Raw genomic sequence first — 16,468 nt, forward strand, 5'->3', positions numbered from 1 at the left:
TCTGTAAACATAGTAGTGAGTGTAAAGGTCCTCTGTAAACATAGTAGTGAGTGTAAAGGTTCTCTGTAAACATAGTAGTGAGTGTAAAGGTCATCTGTAGACATAGTAGTGGGTGTAAAGGTCCTCTGTGAAATTAGTTGTCTTCCTTTATTATTACACATAATTTCTTTCTTCCATCATATCATGTTAAAGAACACTAAATGTTAGTAAAAGTTAACTGGTTAAGGTCTGGGCTCAGATGTTCTGAAGGTGATTATCTGAATCACTGTTAAACAACATTTGGCAACCTCTAATTAATTGGTCAATATACAAGGTAAAAGCTTGTAATTCTGCATGTAGTTTACTCTTCTTAAATGTTTGCTATCTGGAAAGTTTTAACTCAGTTAATAGCTGTGTTTAAAAGATACACAAACAATAAAAATTTCGCTAATCACTGATTAAGCTAACCCCTATTTGAAAAACTGGGCCCTATTCAAATTTCAGTATGTGATTCTGTGAATGATTGGAGAAATAAAGGTTTCTTTCACATGTAATAAAACATAATCATTATATGACGTGAAGATGAGGTAAAACCACAGTCATACAGACCTACTTTATATAAAGCAGTGATAGGCTGATATTATCAAGAGACCAGGTAACATAATTTCTCTCATTATAAACTACTTATAGAAAGGCTGGCAAATGAGGAAAACCAAGGTACATTGTATTAATAAATTAACTATCCGGATCATGAGATGTGCAAGATGTTTGAGTTGTTGACATTGTATATGTAGTTGTTGTATGATTTATACTAAAAACCTGTATGATTAATATTTCTTGCTTGTTTTCTTTTCCAACAGAGCATCTTTTCTGACTTGACATCTTACTTGGTAGCCACTGATAAATCTCTTGAAGCTGTCAACAAACGTTTAGACAAGCCCGTCTCCATGAGGAACTTTCGACCAAATATTGTGGTAGATACCACAATGGAGGCATTTGATGAGGTATGGCGTGTGTAGCAATCAGGGAAATTAACTAATGAACTATACCAACATTTGAATTGGAAGAGTTCAAATGTGTCTTCAGGGGTGAATGAGTTAAAGGTACAGGGATCATAAACAGTGAAGTTGATTTACAATGATCATAGATGGTTCTCTTATAAGGACCAGAAGCTCTTGGCATTAGTAATAAAATGGCTTTTATCATATCTGTTTTCAAAACGTAGCAGTTTTATTGTTGTATTTTGATTTTTGCAGTCACGGAATGAGTTTTGCTGATGATTTAAATTTACAACATAAAGTTTAGTGCGTTATCTGTTACAGGACTTGTGGGGTGAGCTCATGTTTGGGGACAATGTATACATGAGGTGTTTGCACCCCTGCCCTAGGTAAGATGACATTACTAAGAGTTGGTGATAGCAAGGTAAACATGGTCAGGTAAATTTTCTGAAATATGATTGAATGATTCAAATAAATGACAAAAATGTTAGGATAATATGATTAAAATAGTGAAAGACTTTCCCTGATCTTAAAGTTTCGCGGGTCAAATGCATGATATTCAGACTTCATCTTGTTGTGGTAAAGGCGATTAAGTCTTAACCAAGCTTAGCTTACGTTGAAGGTCACATATTACAAAAGGTATGATGATTAGGTAATAACAGCACCAGGTGACCAATGCAGGTCCCATGGGCCTCCGATATTAAAGAAAAATTAGTGTACACACATTTTTGTGCACCAAGCTACATGTATCCTTATTGAAACAAGTTTCAGTTAAGTGTGTTCTCAAGTTTTCAGTTTGACAGGTAAGGTTTAATGTGTATCACTTTTAGATGAGATCTAGTTGTTTTGAAACTTCCCGATCTGCTTCACAGGTGTATACTGCCAACAGTTGATCCAGACACAGGAAAGAAAGATTCAGCCCTGGAACCTTACAAAACACTGGAGAAGTAAGTCAGCACTACACATACCATAAGTAGAGGAAATAAGCCTAAGTTGAAGTGAACAAGTAACAACAGGGTCTTTAGCAACATCAGTGGGAACTGGATTGTTTGGTGTATCATTTAAGACGACATTGTGTCATGTAGGAGGAAGCAGTCTTTTGGGGTTGTAATATATAAATCACATGCATAACAGGATGTTCTTCAAGAAAGATTGCAGTAGATATAAATTTCAGGGGGACATATTTGATAAAATTGATATATGGGGGATGGATGCATGGATCTGTTTTGAATTGATGTGTGTGCCGGCCATCATACAACAATGTCTATTGTATTGTAGATTCCGATGTAAACCAGGTTATGGTGAAGCTCCTTTCTTCGGAATCAATGCTGCAGTAGATTTTCCAGCAGACATACGTGTTGGGGATCCTGTGTACGCCAGGTACAGGACAAACTAGTCCAAAATATGAACCCATTTTACTGGACTTCTACAGTGGGACGTTATTTATCTGGACATTTTGTGTGAATCGGTGATGGATTTTGAAATCTCCAAAGCATTATGAAGAAGTGTCATGCAAAACGAAAATAAATGGCTTTCCAGTTGGTTATTTTAAGTGATGAAATTACTTTATCAAGATGTTTCAGGAAAACCTTAGCCAGACATGGTTTTAACCTAGACCTGGGTCATGTTAATGAAGTACATATCTTAACAGTTCCAATGTTTTATATCTTTGTTGTTAGAATGGATATTTACATAGAACATTGTATTTAAATATCGAGGCATTTATATAGTTCGTATTGCAGGCCAGTCAAAGCTGCTTTCAAATATCGTCTAACTTCACAGAAATGATACAATTTACTTGGCAATTTTTACAATTTCTTTTGATACAGCACCCAGAACATAAAGTTAAGCCTACATATATAATTATTATTTTACCATTAATTTATGATATACATTGTGCTGTGAAGATGCTTAAAATAATGGTCACAGCTTTGCTGGTAAACAGCACTTGGCATGCTAGCACATTATGTGTAAATGCCATATAAACACAGTTTACATTTTCCCTTTAATACCATACAAATCAAAATTTGTCTAATTAAATTCAGCATATACATGTAGTTCAGATTAATGCATGCATGCTTGTTTATGTTTTTCATTGAATAGAATAACCATCTCCCATGATCTAACCTTATAATAATGAGACCATGATAATGATGAAGTCAGCATGCGGACTATAGCATTTACAGTAACATGAATGCCACCCACACTTGGTAGGGGTATATATTGGTAGTGCAACAGGGTGGACAATTTATACCATATAGTGAGGATATCAAAGTTACAACTTTTATGTATATTTCATAATTCAAGTGAAATCGGATATGAAAGATGTGAAGATGAATCTGATTGCATTTCATAGGTGTATGATATTTGTGTAATTTTTTGTTTCATTTTGTTACTTTATTTCAAGCTATTCATATTGTGAACATGTTGTGAGCTGAAATATTTTTTACACATTACATCAGGAACTACACAATTCACTAATGATCTGTTATGGTGCTTGTATATGTATATTTTTTGAGGTTTACAATAAGTATATTGTTGTTATACCTGTTTCTGTACAGGTATAAGAGTCTCCATGTCAACATGATAGTACCAGGCTTTTGACTATTGCAACATGAACAGCTGCTTTTTAAGGTTATTTATGTGTTGTGATTTCAGGTATCCTTAGTAACCATAGATATTACCTCAAGGTGCTGGACAGAGTGGAACACTCTAACTAGATATTGGCTGATTTTTGTTGCTGATGTATTTTATCAGTTCATTAAAGCATTGAAGATAGCACACATATAAGAGTGCATTATTTTGATAATGGAAATACAGCATTAATCAGGGTTTCCTGATGTCTATTCTAGGTTAATAAATAACCAGATCCAGACTCCTATACGTCTCTGTTATCAATGGTCTAAGGCCTATAACACAGTCCTGTTAAGTATAGGATTTGCTGTGAAACTACAAGGAAATTTCATTCTCACTACAGATTATAAAGTTTCATCAATTTATGAGATGAGAACTAAGATCAAAGCCTCAGTACTGTATATACGTCAACTGGAATTAGATTTGAAGGCGGGCACCTGGGACAACGCGAGTAAATCTCTTGATTATGAGCTGGTATCGTTGCAAATGTTCCTTCATCCTCGACACTCCAGGGCCTACCTCACGTTTACTCTCTACACCCCTGGAATAAGTTATAGCAAAATTAAAGGCTCAGCGTGAGCCACCTTGTGGATGAGACAAGAAGACTAGTTCTATCCTTTTATATACATCAGAAGAATCTTGCAGTTGCGTAATGGTTAAAAAAGTCGGGTGTTGCTCCTCTGTAACCTTCAAAGGACACGGGTATCAGCATGGCGATTGGTCAGTTTTTAGCTCACCTGGCCTGAAGGGCCAAGTGAGCTTATGGCATGGTGCTCCGTCCGGCGTCTGTCCGTCCGGCATCAACTTTTTACTATAAACAACTTCTTCTCAGTAACCAAAAAGGCCTAGGGTGATGATATTTGGCCAGAAGCATGCTTAGATGAAGGGCTACCAAGTTTGTTCAAATAAATGACCTTCATCCATTTTCAAGGTCACAGGGTCAAATATGTTAAAATCTTCAAACAACATCTTCTGAATAACCGAGAGGCCTAGGGTGATGATATTTGACCATTAACATGCTGGGATGAAGGGCTACCAAGCTTGTTCAAATAAATGACCTTGATTGATATTCAAGGTCACAGGGGCCAAATATGTTTAAAACCTTTAAACAATTTCTCCTGAATAACCAAGAGGCCTAGGGTGATGATATTTGGCCAGTAACATGCTGGAATGAAGGGCTACCAAGTTTGTTCAAATGAATGGCCTTGACTTCTACTCAAGGTCACAGGGGTCAAATTTGTTTAAAACCTTTAAACAACTTCTTCTGAAAACCCAAGAGCCCTAGTGTGATGATAGTTGGCCAGTACCATGCTGAAATGAATGGCTACCAAGTTTGTTCAAATAAATGACCTTGATTGATATTCAAGGTCACAGGGGTCAAATATGTTTAAAACCTTTAAACGACTTCTTCTGAATAACTGAGAGGCCTAGGTTGATGATATTTGGCCAGTAACATGCTGGGATGAAGGGCTACCAAGTTGTTCAAATAAATGACCTTGACTTATATTTAAGGTCACAGGGGTCAAATATGTTTAAAACCTTCAAACAACTTCTTCTGAATAACCGAGAGGCCTAGGTTGATGATATTTGGCCAGTAACATGCTGGGATGAAGGGCTACCAAGTTGTTCAAATAAATGACCTTGACTTATATTTAAGGTCACAGGGGTCAAATATGTTTAAAACCTTCAAACAACTTCTTCTGAATAACCGAGAGGCCTAGGTTGATGATATTTGGCCAGTAACATGCTGGGATGAAGGGCTACCAAGTTTGTTCAAATAAATGACCTTGATTTATATTCAAAGTTACTGGGGTCAAATATGTTTGAAACCTTTAAACAACTTTTTCTGAATAACCGAGAGGCCTACGATGATGATATTTGACCAGTAACATGCTGGGATGAAGGGCTACCAAGTTTGGTCAAATGAATTACCTTTGCCCATTTTTTCTGAATTACTTTTAAGTCAAGACGCTGATATTTTGCCTGTAGCTGTATTTGAGTCCTCTTTTAAGGTTACAATTGTGAGATTAATACCAGGTGAGCGATGCAGGCCCATTGGGCCACTTGTTTTACCCAAGACCAATCAAACAGCTATCTTTGTGCCTTCAATTTGGCTATGAGATATTCCAGGGGTGTAGAGAGCGAAATGAGATTGTAACCCCTGGAGTGTCGAGGATGCTTAACCTCGCGAACACGATCCTATCCCAATATATCTTTTGAAACATTGTTTGCTCAAACTGATTAACTCCATCATCGACAAATCTCTGGTTGAGTCTAGTGTTCAACCCTGTTTCAAAACAGCCATTAATTTCCCAATGTTAAGATACAGTGTAGACTAGAACGAAATGGAGAACACATGGCCTACAAGTATGGCGAACCTAAATTCTCGTTGCAAATTGACTTGACAAAATCTCTATATCCTCCTTGATTTCGGTTCGGTTTAGTTTATATGAGATGGGTTTATCTGGTAGCGTTTTACCAAGATGCATATTAGAAGCTATGCACCAACCATCCTCGATACTCAGGGAGCTACGATTACTTTCGCTCTCTGCACCCCTGGACTATGTCATAGCAGAATTGAAGGCACGAAGATAGCTGTTTGATTGGTCTCAGGTAAAAAAAAACACACCACCATGACCAATCGCTAGGCTGATACCTGTCCTTTGAAGATAACAAAGGAACGGCACCCGACTTCAAAGCCTGTCAATTTTCCGTTACTTGACTGCGAGATTCTTTTGATGTACATCAAAGGATCGAACTAGTCGTTTCGTCTCATCAATAAGGTGGCCCACACTGAGCCTTAACTTTTGCTTTGACATATTCCAGGGGTGCAGAGAGCGTCGAGTATCGAGGATGTGCTCAAACTGGTCATCTGATTTAAACCTTGATCTTCCGCTTTTGTTATTGTTCTAAATACTTTGGCGTCGTCAACAAATAGGAACGCTTCCGAACATATCGGGCGTGGCAGGTCATGTATGAAGATAACAAACAAGATAGTCCCATAGCTGAACCTTGAAGGATACCGGATGTGACCTCCTTCCTAGAAGATGAACTATTATCTACAGACATGCATTGTCCCCTACCTTGTTGGAAATAGTGTATCCACTCTACAAATTTTCTTGGATAATGTATAGTTTTAGTTTGATGATAAGTCAGTCTTTAGTGAATTAATTGTCGAAACCTTTTGGTAATCCATAAATATACAATCTATTGGGGAAAACCCCTATCTAAAGGCCTTGTCCATCTGCAACTACAGCTAGCAATTGAAGTGTTGTAGATCTGCCCGATTATTGCTAAAACAGTTTCTTTTTACAAAATCTATTACAAACTAGTATGTTCGATTGTGTGGTTAAGCTAATAGATCTGAAGTTCCCTGCATCTTCACTTGTAGTGGTTGATTATACAAGTATTTCATTGTAAGTTGTACCGAGAGTGATTCTGTAGCCTTCTTAATTGCAGGTGAATGCCGTCCATTATTACCGGTAAGCTTGATCTTGGTATCCGCTACGTCCACCCGAAGCTCTGCCAAGTCGTGTGTTATTTCTTTGTTTTGGATAGCAGGGATATCACCGGATGGCTCCTGCTTGAATACACTACTCAAGTCAAGTGTTTTGGGAGAATTTCAGCTTTCTCCGTAGTTTTGTATTCTGAGTTTAAATACATACTCTATGATTATGGTAATGGCGAAAAAAAAGAGAATAATTAGTTTCAACAAACCAAAATCTCCCCAATGTAACAAATAATTAACATAATAAGGTTATCAGATGGTACTTGTAAATCAATCACTGGAAAAAAAACAGTACTCGGTGTGTCAATTCCTGTGACCACATATATTTCTCAAACTTGAGACCGGCGGTGTCGAAGTTAAGTTTTGGTCGAGTTCATGTCAACAAAACCGAAATATCCCCAATGTTACAAATGAGCTCAGGTCAACAAACCAGAATCTCCCCAATGTAATAAATAATGAACATAATAAGGTCATCATATGGTACTTGTAAATCCCCGGTACTCGGTGTGTCAATTCCTGTGACCACATATGTTTGGAACAGTCATTTCATTTCAACAAATGTTATTGACAGATGTAATAGTCAAATGGATTGAATAACAGGCAAGCCTTTATAAATTCTTTCCATGGGTGGCTCAAAATTTGATCGAATGTATATACAATGTAGTTACAACAATAATGATTAATTAATTTAAGGATACTTTGAAATGAAAAATTATATATAAATGTATAAAGAGTAATACTAATTAAAGGATAATGGGAGATAACTCCAACATGACAAACACAAAGGGGATAAACTCATCATAGGACATCACAATAACAATACACAAACAACTCACAATCATACATCCAACACAAATACAATTATTTTCTTATTAAATAAAGCATAGTCACAGTCAGTATGTCATATGTACAGTAAGAGTAGACTTTGACCAAAAGTCCATGTGCATGTATGTGCACAGGTCATTGCTACTAATACTGTTTATGAGTAAAAAGTACAAATTTAAATAATGTGACAGAAAGGCAATATAATATTATGTTTATTATATTGAACAGAAAATAAACAAGATATAACAAACCTACTCAACTGTAATGTCATTTATCATTATGCATCAAAAAGTTTATACTTTGTTATTCCATTAACAATTCAGATAATGCATCATGGCTTTCTTTGTCATATAAAAATTAAAACGCCTAGCTTTTCCAATAAAAATCTGAATATGACTTAGCATCTGCCTGTTTATATTCAGATCACATGTAGGACAACCTTGAAAAAATATATTTAAATCCATATGGTTATGATTACTAATATTATTCAAAGAAGTAAACACAGTATTTCGTTGTTCGATATACAGTTGACAATTGAAGAGATAATGAGAGGCTGTTTCGTATTCAAAAGAACAAGCACAAGTTGGACTATCTATTAAATGGTCACGATATAAATCAGAATTTAAATTACTACAGGAATTTCTTAATTGGCAAAGAATAATATTTACCCTTTCTTTCACCATCGTTTTTAAAAATTGAAGTTACTTCTATGTCATTAACTTTATCTTTATTTTGTAATTTTTTAAACAGAGCAAGAGATGGAGAGTTATTAGTTCTACACATAGGTGGGTTAAAGAGTCTGGTTTGTCTAACAGAGTAGGGATTGTTATTATGATTGTTAATAAAAGGATTTGTGACATTTTGTAAGTATTGAGGTGAGAGTCCATGCATTATCTTATACATCATTATTTGTTTATGTTTATACCTTATTGCAGACAGTGTTTCCCAACCAAGTTCATTATAGAGTTAATTGTGTGATGTCCCTGAACGAAGACCAGTTATAACCCTAGCTGCTTCTAGTTGTACAGATTCAAGTAATTCAATAGATTGCAAGGTGCAATTATCCCATACTATGTCTGCATGCTCCAAGATTGGTCTTATAAATGCAATATATATTTTAATCAATGATTTACGACCTACCTTAGATTTGATATAACGAAGAATATTTAATCTGTTGTATGCTTTTTCATATATAATATGTATGTGCTGTTTCCATCATGCATCGTCTTTAAAGGTTAGTCCTAAATGTTTATGTGTTTTTGAATCAGTGATTTGATTGTTTTGAAAGGATATTGGGGGTTGTACGTGGTTATGTGTTCTAGAAAATACAACCGGCTTAGTTGTATTTGAGATAAAATTTATATCCCATATATATGCCCACTCACTAATGTTTGCAAGGTCATTCGAGAGATCCTGGGCTGCCTGAACTGGATTTTTGTCTATGATTACATACAGAGAAGTGTCATCTGCAAAAAGTTTAATATTAGTAGAAACATTGTCAGTAATAAACATCATTAATATAAAGAAGAAACAGGAGTGGTCCCAGAATAGATCCCTAAGGTACCTCTGCATTTATAGTCCTAAACTGAGAGTGATATCCTTTAGTGCTAACTCTTTGCATTCTGTCTGTTAAATAATTTTCAAACCAGAGAAGCAAATTTCCACCAATACCATATGTCCTAAGTTTATGAATTAGACCTTTATGCCAAACCCTATCAAATGCTTTGCTTATATCACAGAAAATAAATCTAAGTTCCTTATCCTGGTCCATATTACTAACAATATCATTATATATAAACAAGCGTTGATTAACTGTTGAATCACCAGGTGTAAATCCAGATTGGTGCTTAGTGATTATAGAATTCTCCAACAGGTAGTTATAAAGATATTTAAACACAATTTTTTCCATTATTTTACTAAAGCATGAAGTTACTGAAATAGGTCTGTAGTTTAAAACATCATTAGATGATCCATTATCCTTATAGACTGCATTTATATTTGCTTGTTTCCAGCTATTGGGAATCACTCCTGTTTCTAGTGTTTTATTAAATAAGATCATGAGGGGTAATTTAAGAGAGGAATTCAATCTTTTAATAATTCTGGGAACAATTCCATCAGGTCCAGGGGGCTTATTTATATTAAGAATATTAATTTGGTCATCAACATCTTGTTCAGTAATATTAATATTAGATAGTGAATAAGGAATTACTGGTTGTGCTGTCTGAGGTAGTTAGAGGTCAGGTGAGGATGTGGAGATATTAATGAAGTGATTATTGAGGACCTCAGCTTTATCAATAGGATGGTGAACAGCTTGGTTATTAATTACAAGAGGAGGAATTGGAGAAGATTTATTGGTGAAGTTAGAGATAGATTTAGCAATTTTCCACCTTTTATCTGGGGGAATCCTATTGTCATTAAAAGAGTTTTCTAGGGTTTTGATATATGTAGACTTAGCTTCACGGATCAGGTCAATGGCTTCATTCCTGAGAATCCGNAGACTTAGCTTTGACTTAGCTTCACGGATCAGGTCAATTGCTTCATTCCTGAGAATCCGAAATCTGTTCCAAAAGTGAGGACTATTTGTTAATTTGGCCTTTCTGTGAATTCTATTGCGTTGTCTCATCTTTAATCTTATGTTGTTGTTCATCCATGGTTTATCATTAGGACGTACTGTTATTACTTTAACAGGAATGAAGTCATTTACCTGATCCATGAGTAAATCAGTTATGGTACTGTTAAATGTATTAGAGTCCTGGTTTAAAGATAGATTCACCCAGTCAACATCAAAAATCACCTTCTTCATATTTCAAAATATTTTTCTTATAACTTGCTTGTTTGAACACACTAAATAAAATTTATGCATGCACAGAGGAATGATTACTACAGAAGGGTGGTGATGTATAAGTATTTCTAATTATGTTTCGGTTGTTTGTAAAGATAACATCAATGGAAGTGGCACTCTCCTGAGTTATACGTGTAGGTTCATTAATAAGGCTAGATGAATTATGCTTAGTAAGGAGTCTTGAAAGCCATGCATTCCAGCCCCGTTGCCTACACATTTCAATCGGTTCCTGGTAATTGGAGCTATTGCGTTGATGTGCTTCCTCGTAACCTTCTTCCCATGAAACGGTAACCTCTGCAAGAGTGACGGACTCCCGCTAGGTTGACCTCAATGTTGCATCAGGCCTAGTGTAGTCTGGACGATTGATGGGAATGCCAACTTCTTCCAGGTCGACTTGCATTTTCCATGATGATCTATCTAAGAGGCTTGTTGTCTGTATTGTGGTTGACCTCGTTTTCTCCATCGCCTTGACGAGCTGGATAAATTGGGATTTCATTGATGTCGGTCTATGCTGTTTCTCTCCTTCTCCTTCTAGTTCTTGAATGTGCCCTGGTGTAACGCAACTTTACAACCAGACAGAATGTGGGTTTTTGTTCCACGTTCTCCACACAGCTTCCACAATGGTGATTCCACCAGCCACCATTTCGATTGACCGCACAAGGAAGAACATCATAGACGGACATGAGTGGGAATGAGATACGGTAAGGAAGCCCTGCTGATATATAATATTTATTATGAGTAGATGTATTTTGGGCTTCCCAAACGGTCCATGCAAGTCCAGGCAAGTCCAAGGAAAAGTCCAGGCAAGGCCCAGTTTAGTGTTAAAGTAAGGGAAGCTAAAGGTCCAGTCAGTCCATGTGAGATCCAGTCCAGGTCCAGGAGCTAGGTTGGTCCAGCCTGGACTGATTAAGTAAATAACAGGCAAGGTTCATATAGGAGTCCAGGACACATTGAAAGAGTCCATGTCAGTGTTTATGTAAGACCAGACACAAGGTCCAGTCCGTGACTATATTGAAAACTAGCCAGTCCAGCCTCGATTGATTAAGTAAATGACAGGCAAGGTCCAGGCTAGTGTTAAAGTAAGGAAATGTGAAAGGTCCAGTCAGTCCAGTCAAGTCTGTGATGTATAAAAGAACGCCTTTTCACCACACTTCATTTCAATGGCTCAAGCTCACATCGATCAGATCAAGAAAGAAGACATCAGTATAATGGACATTTCATCCAACAAAATCGTTTCCCGTCTCAGCCTTACACAGGAAGTCGTCATCAGAAAACTTAAAGGTGAGCTTAGGATTTTTTGGTGGAAGAAGGAAAGAAAACCAGACTATCGGGAGAATTTCCAAAGAAATTTTTAACTTTGTCGGAGAGTTTGTGGTGTATCTGTGCGTTTGTAGAAAAATAACATGGACAACGTTACAGACAGCGTTTGCATCAGAACATATTGTGATACGTCTATAATACGTCCACGTCATCCGTCATTAGTCAAATGTTGTAATCGTGTGGACACGTTTGTACGTTAGCCAAAACATAATCATCACTCGCCATATCAACTAGCAAGTAATGGTTTGTTCTATACGGGAATAGAAGATCGTGTGACGTGTTTCATGTGCGGTATCACCCTAAAAAATTGGAACTATTTTGACGACATCAAAACGGAGCACATGAGATGGTCAAAAGACTGTTTGTTTCAAACAGATGATGTTCGTCCTTTAAATGCAACATTTTTATTTACGTTATGATGTTTAAAAATCATACCAATATGTATATGTGTCATAATGGAATTAAACACAGACTTGCTTGATAAAAGACTGCAAAACGTTTTGATTGAAAAAACCGAAGAAAAGGCCTATCGGAGAATTATAAAAAAATCTATTGTGTCTGTCTTATGGATACGCTGTAAAATAAAAAATAACAGAACTATTTGTATGTTTAGGCTGTGAGAATCGTCGAGCTAGTCAACATGAACATGAATGTCTGATGTATTCCAGTGCTGTTGTTATAGACTTACATTTTGACGAAGCATTGACTTTTATAAATCATTTGGAAGTGGAAAAGACTTGGCGTGAATTTGTCATTCAATCTTGTATACCTTCAGGCACATTACAACGTCTGATGCAAGACGAACGTTAGAGGGACGAGAACCACGTGAAACATAGTTATAGCGAAAAGATAAAGAAATACGTGAAGAAAATCGGTGAAGTTCAGACATACCTATTCATTTAACTGTGAGCATTTGTAGATAGTAGACGTATAATACATTACGGGTGTTGATCAGTATGTGGAAATTGACGTCGTAGGTATATTTGCCCCATCTGTGTGCGTTATGGTGAAAACTACTCTGACAGAGGTCAGAAACGACTTGTGAAACACATATTGGAAGAGCACGCGAAAGACACTTGGATGTAATGTTGAAAGAGCTGTAGTCAATAAAGTAACACTATGTGAAGAATTTAGCAACGTATCTATTCATTCTACTTATAAATGGACATTGGTATCACCCACCCAGTTCACTTACACATGACGAGCTGTACTGATCGGATGTTGACGTTCGCTCAGTGGGGTTGTCAGATTCGACAGACTCCTTATCAGCTAGCTTGTGACGGATTTTTTACGAGGATGTCAGTGACTACGTGACTTGTTATAAGTGTGGGAAAACACTGAAATATTGGGAACATGAAAACTTTTCTATAGAGTGCAGTAATCGTCAATCCGTCTTAACTTACCCTCCAGACTACTGACATGGAAAGTGAAATGAATTCGTAAAAAGTCATCAAAATGGAAAACTTATTAAAACTGACGTATGCAAACCATGTTCGAGAAATCATAAGTGAACGACAGTGTGACATTAAAGTTGTCTTTATTCATGTTGACGATATCAAAGAAATTCGAGACTTTATTCGAGAAACTGTTCGTTTTGAAATCCAGAGAAGTGCTAGAAACGCTTTCATATCACAACTGTGTAATGCTGAATGGAGAGTTAACGTACTCAAAACAGAGACATGGCGAAATAAAATATCAAAAATGGTTAAATCCATGAATCGCGTAGAAGGTTGGTTTTACAAAACATTGTAAAACAAAATTTATAATGAAATATTGGATGTAAATACTTTAATATAATGTAATAAAAGTATGTACATGAATATTGTGTCTCATTGAAAATGTTGACCGAAGAAGAGAAGCGACTCGTAGATGGAGTATATTACGATTTGAAGAATGGAAGTGCATTTCTGAGTCCAACTAAAGTTCATCAAGTATTGAAATCTCGCGGAATAACTTCACCAGGTCTGTATAAGATGAGAAGATATATCCAGAGCCTGGACGATTAACGCTTACTAAAAACAAGTCAAGCGTTCATTCAAGAGAGCACGAGTGGAAGTCTCAGGTCCTTACGAGGAATTTCAGGCCGATCTCGCCGATGTATCGAACATCTCTAAACAGAAGGTAGTATCCGATTCCTTTTGGTAGTCATAGACGTATTCAGCCGATTCTTATGGATGGAACCTACAAAGACCAAAACTACGAAAGACGTATTAGATGGTTTTAGAAAGATAATCAATAGCACAAAAAAAAAACCAGTACGACTTTTTTCAGACGCTGGCAAAGAATTTACAGGGAATCTGATGAGACAATATTGTAAATACAGTGACATTAAATACTTCACGAGCCGTAACCAACAAAAGGCTGCCGTAGTCGAGCGCGTGATCAAGACATTAAAGACCATGATATATAGATATTTCACAAAATACAGAACTTATGTGTATGCAGACAAATAAACGCACAAGACGTCCCGAAGAGATTACCGCTGTATCAAAGAAACCAAACTTTAGGTTCAAGATAGGAAGTCTCGTGAGAATCTCACACTTAAAGCAACCGTTTACAAGAGCCTATCAACAGCAACGGTCGTCAGAAATCTTCAAGGTCAACAAACGTGTCTTACGTCAAGGCATACCGCAGTACCAATTGATCGACTTTTTAAACGAGTCAATCACGGGGAATTTTTATCAGTCTGAACTACAGAGAGTGGACAAGGACGAAAATGCCTTGTGGTACATAGAAGAAAAATTAAAAAAACGTAAGAGAGCAGGTCGAATCGAATGGCTCGTCAAATTCGAAGGTTGGCCGTCTAAATATAACCAGTGGATAGCAGAGAATGACATCAGACACGTAACTAAAGCCTAAGATGTCGCATTACGTGGTCATTCACATTGATGGAAGTGAGAAATACTTTCCAAAAAACAAACCTTACCATTTCGGTATACATTTCCAAACACCGCTAAATCTACAAGGAACTTGGAAGGTGGCGTTGATGGACATAACATTAACAACAAGTGGAACAAAGACGAGACAGAACTTATACCTACACAGTGACGTAGGTGACGAAAGCTTCGTCGATGGTGAAAAGGAAACTCTTCTCCGCCCCATCAGAACAGTAAAGGTAGCCAACTGGTCCCAATCGTTCAACGTTCCATTTTACGTACCTGTGAAAAAGTCGGAAGTGAGAGACATAGAATTGTATATAAAGACGGGAAAAGATGATCTGGCTTCATTCTTAAAAGATCAGGCAACGATAACGCTTCATTTTAAGCAAAATTCTTTTCTATCATGAATGTTACAAAGATGTACGTACCTAACGTAGGAAAATGGATATATTTTATCAAGAGGTGGCACGTGGAAAGGAAAATGTTTATACAGAAAACACAAAACGAAACGTGAATCAATTCGGTGGGGGATTGTCACAGAATTCGAACAATTTCATGATTCCTATCGACAAAAGCGATAAATAGGGAGAGAAGTCCTTACCTGCGCGGGAGGTTAACGTAAACATGGTCTCTCCAGCTCAACAAGTCGTAGAACAAGCCAAGTCCGAGATGAAAAGGAAACGAACTCCACATCGTCGTCAGTCTACCAGGAAACGTCGACGTGTACACACTACACGGACTCACCTGAAGAAACCAAAACCAGGTAAAGCAAAACGGAAGGCGAGTAAACTGAAACGTAAAGTGAAAAGAAAATCGGTGAAAAAGAACAAAGGGAATCTAATATCACAATGACTGCGTTAAACAAAGATTTCTTTAGAGAAGCACAACCGTCAGAATTAGCCGTATTTGACCATTCACCGACACAGACAGCCGTTGAAAATGTTTACTATCAAGACGTGTTACCGATATCTCAGATTACGAGCGATTCCGTCGTAGAATTCGTCGTTAGTGAACTGAATGGATTGGATTTGATCGACTTCCGGAACAGTCTGATATATGCTAAGGTAAAAATAACCAAAGCAGACGGAAGCGCAATCACTGATATTGAAGACGTGGGACCCGTCAATTTGTTTTTACCGTCTTTATTTTCTCAAGTGGACGTTACTCTACAGGGGAAGAATGTCGTGTCAAACACGAGCCATTACCCTTACAAGGCATACATACAGAGTCTCCTGAAATATGGTAAAGAAGCAAAGACGAGCCAATTGACTACTCAGATATGGAATCAGGACGATGAGGGAGACATGGATGAACATAGTCCTAGAACCGGAATGTTGTTAGAAAGTGCTCAAATGTTTGAGGGTGGGAAAGTGGTAGACGTGGTCGGCCCGCTCTATCATGATTTATTCAAGATGGATAGGTATCATGGCCGATTACAAGGTATCATTTGAAGACATTCGACTGCGCGTGAGCAAAGTCGAGG

At 37.1% G+C, this 16,468-nt stretch overlaps 1 protein-coding gene across 3 annotated transcripts in view; it reads left to right on the forward strand.

Annotated features, from left to right (window-relative positions):
- LOC110467245 (mitochondrial amidoxime reducing component 2-like) overlaps window positions 1–7,118 on the forward strand; it is a 16,059-nt gene extending 8,941 nt beyond the window's left edge. Inside the window, exons 4-8 of one of the 3 annotated variants that reach the window (XM_021524280.1) lie at window positions 840–983; window positions 1,302–1,366; window positions 1,850–1,924; window positions 2,256–2,357; window positions 7,071–7,118. In XM_021524280.1, the coding sequence (XP_021379955.1) occupies window positions 840–983; window positions 1,302–1,366; window positions 1,850–1,924; window positions 2,256–2,357; window positions 7,071–7,074 (390 nt within the window). In that variant the 3' untranslated portion in view covers window positions 7,075–7,118. Of the gene's footprint in view, window positions 1–839; window positions 984–1,301; window positions 1,367–1,849; window positions 1,925–2,255; window positions 3,848–7,070 lie in introns of those variants that run through there. The other 2 variants (XM_021524279.1, XM_021524277.1) reach the window with 2 other exon arrangements.
- Window positions 7,119–16,468: the final 9,350 nt, after the last annotated feature.

This window comes from Mizuhopecten yessoensis, unplaced genomic scaffold (assembly GCF_002113885.1).
Source record: "Mizuhopecten yessoensis strain PY_sf001 unplaced genomic scaffold, ASM211388v2 scaffold11167, whole genome shotgun sequence".
Lineage (NCBI taxonomy): Eukaryota > Metazoa > Mollusca > Bivalvia > Pectinida > Pectinidae > Mizuhopecten > Mizuhopecten yessoensis.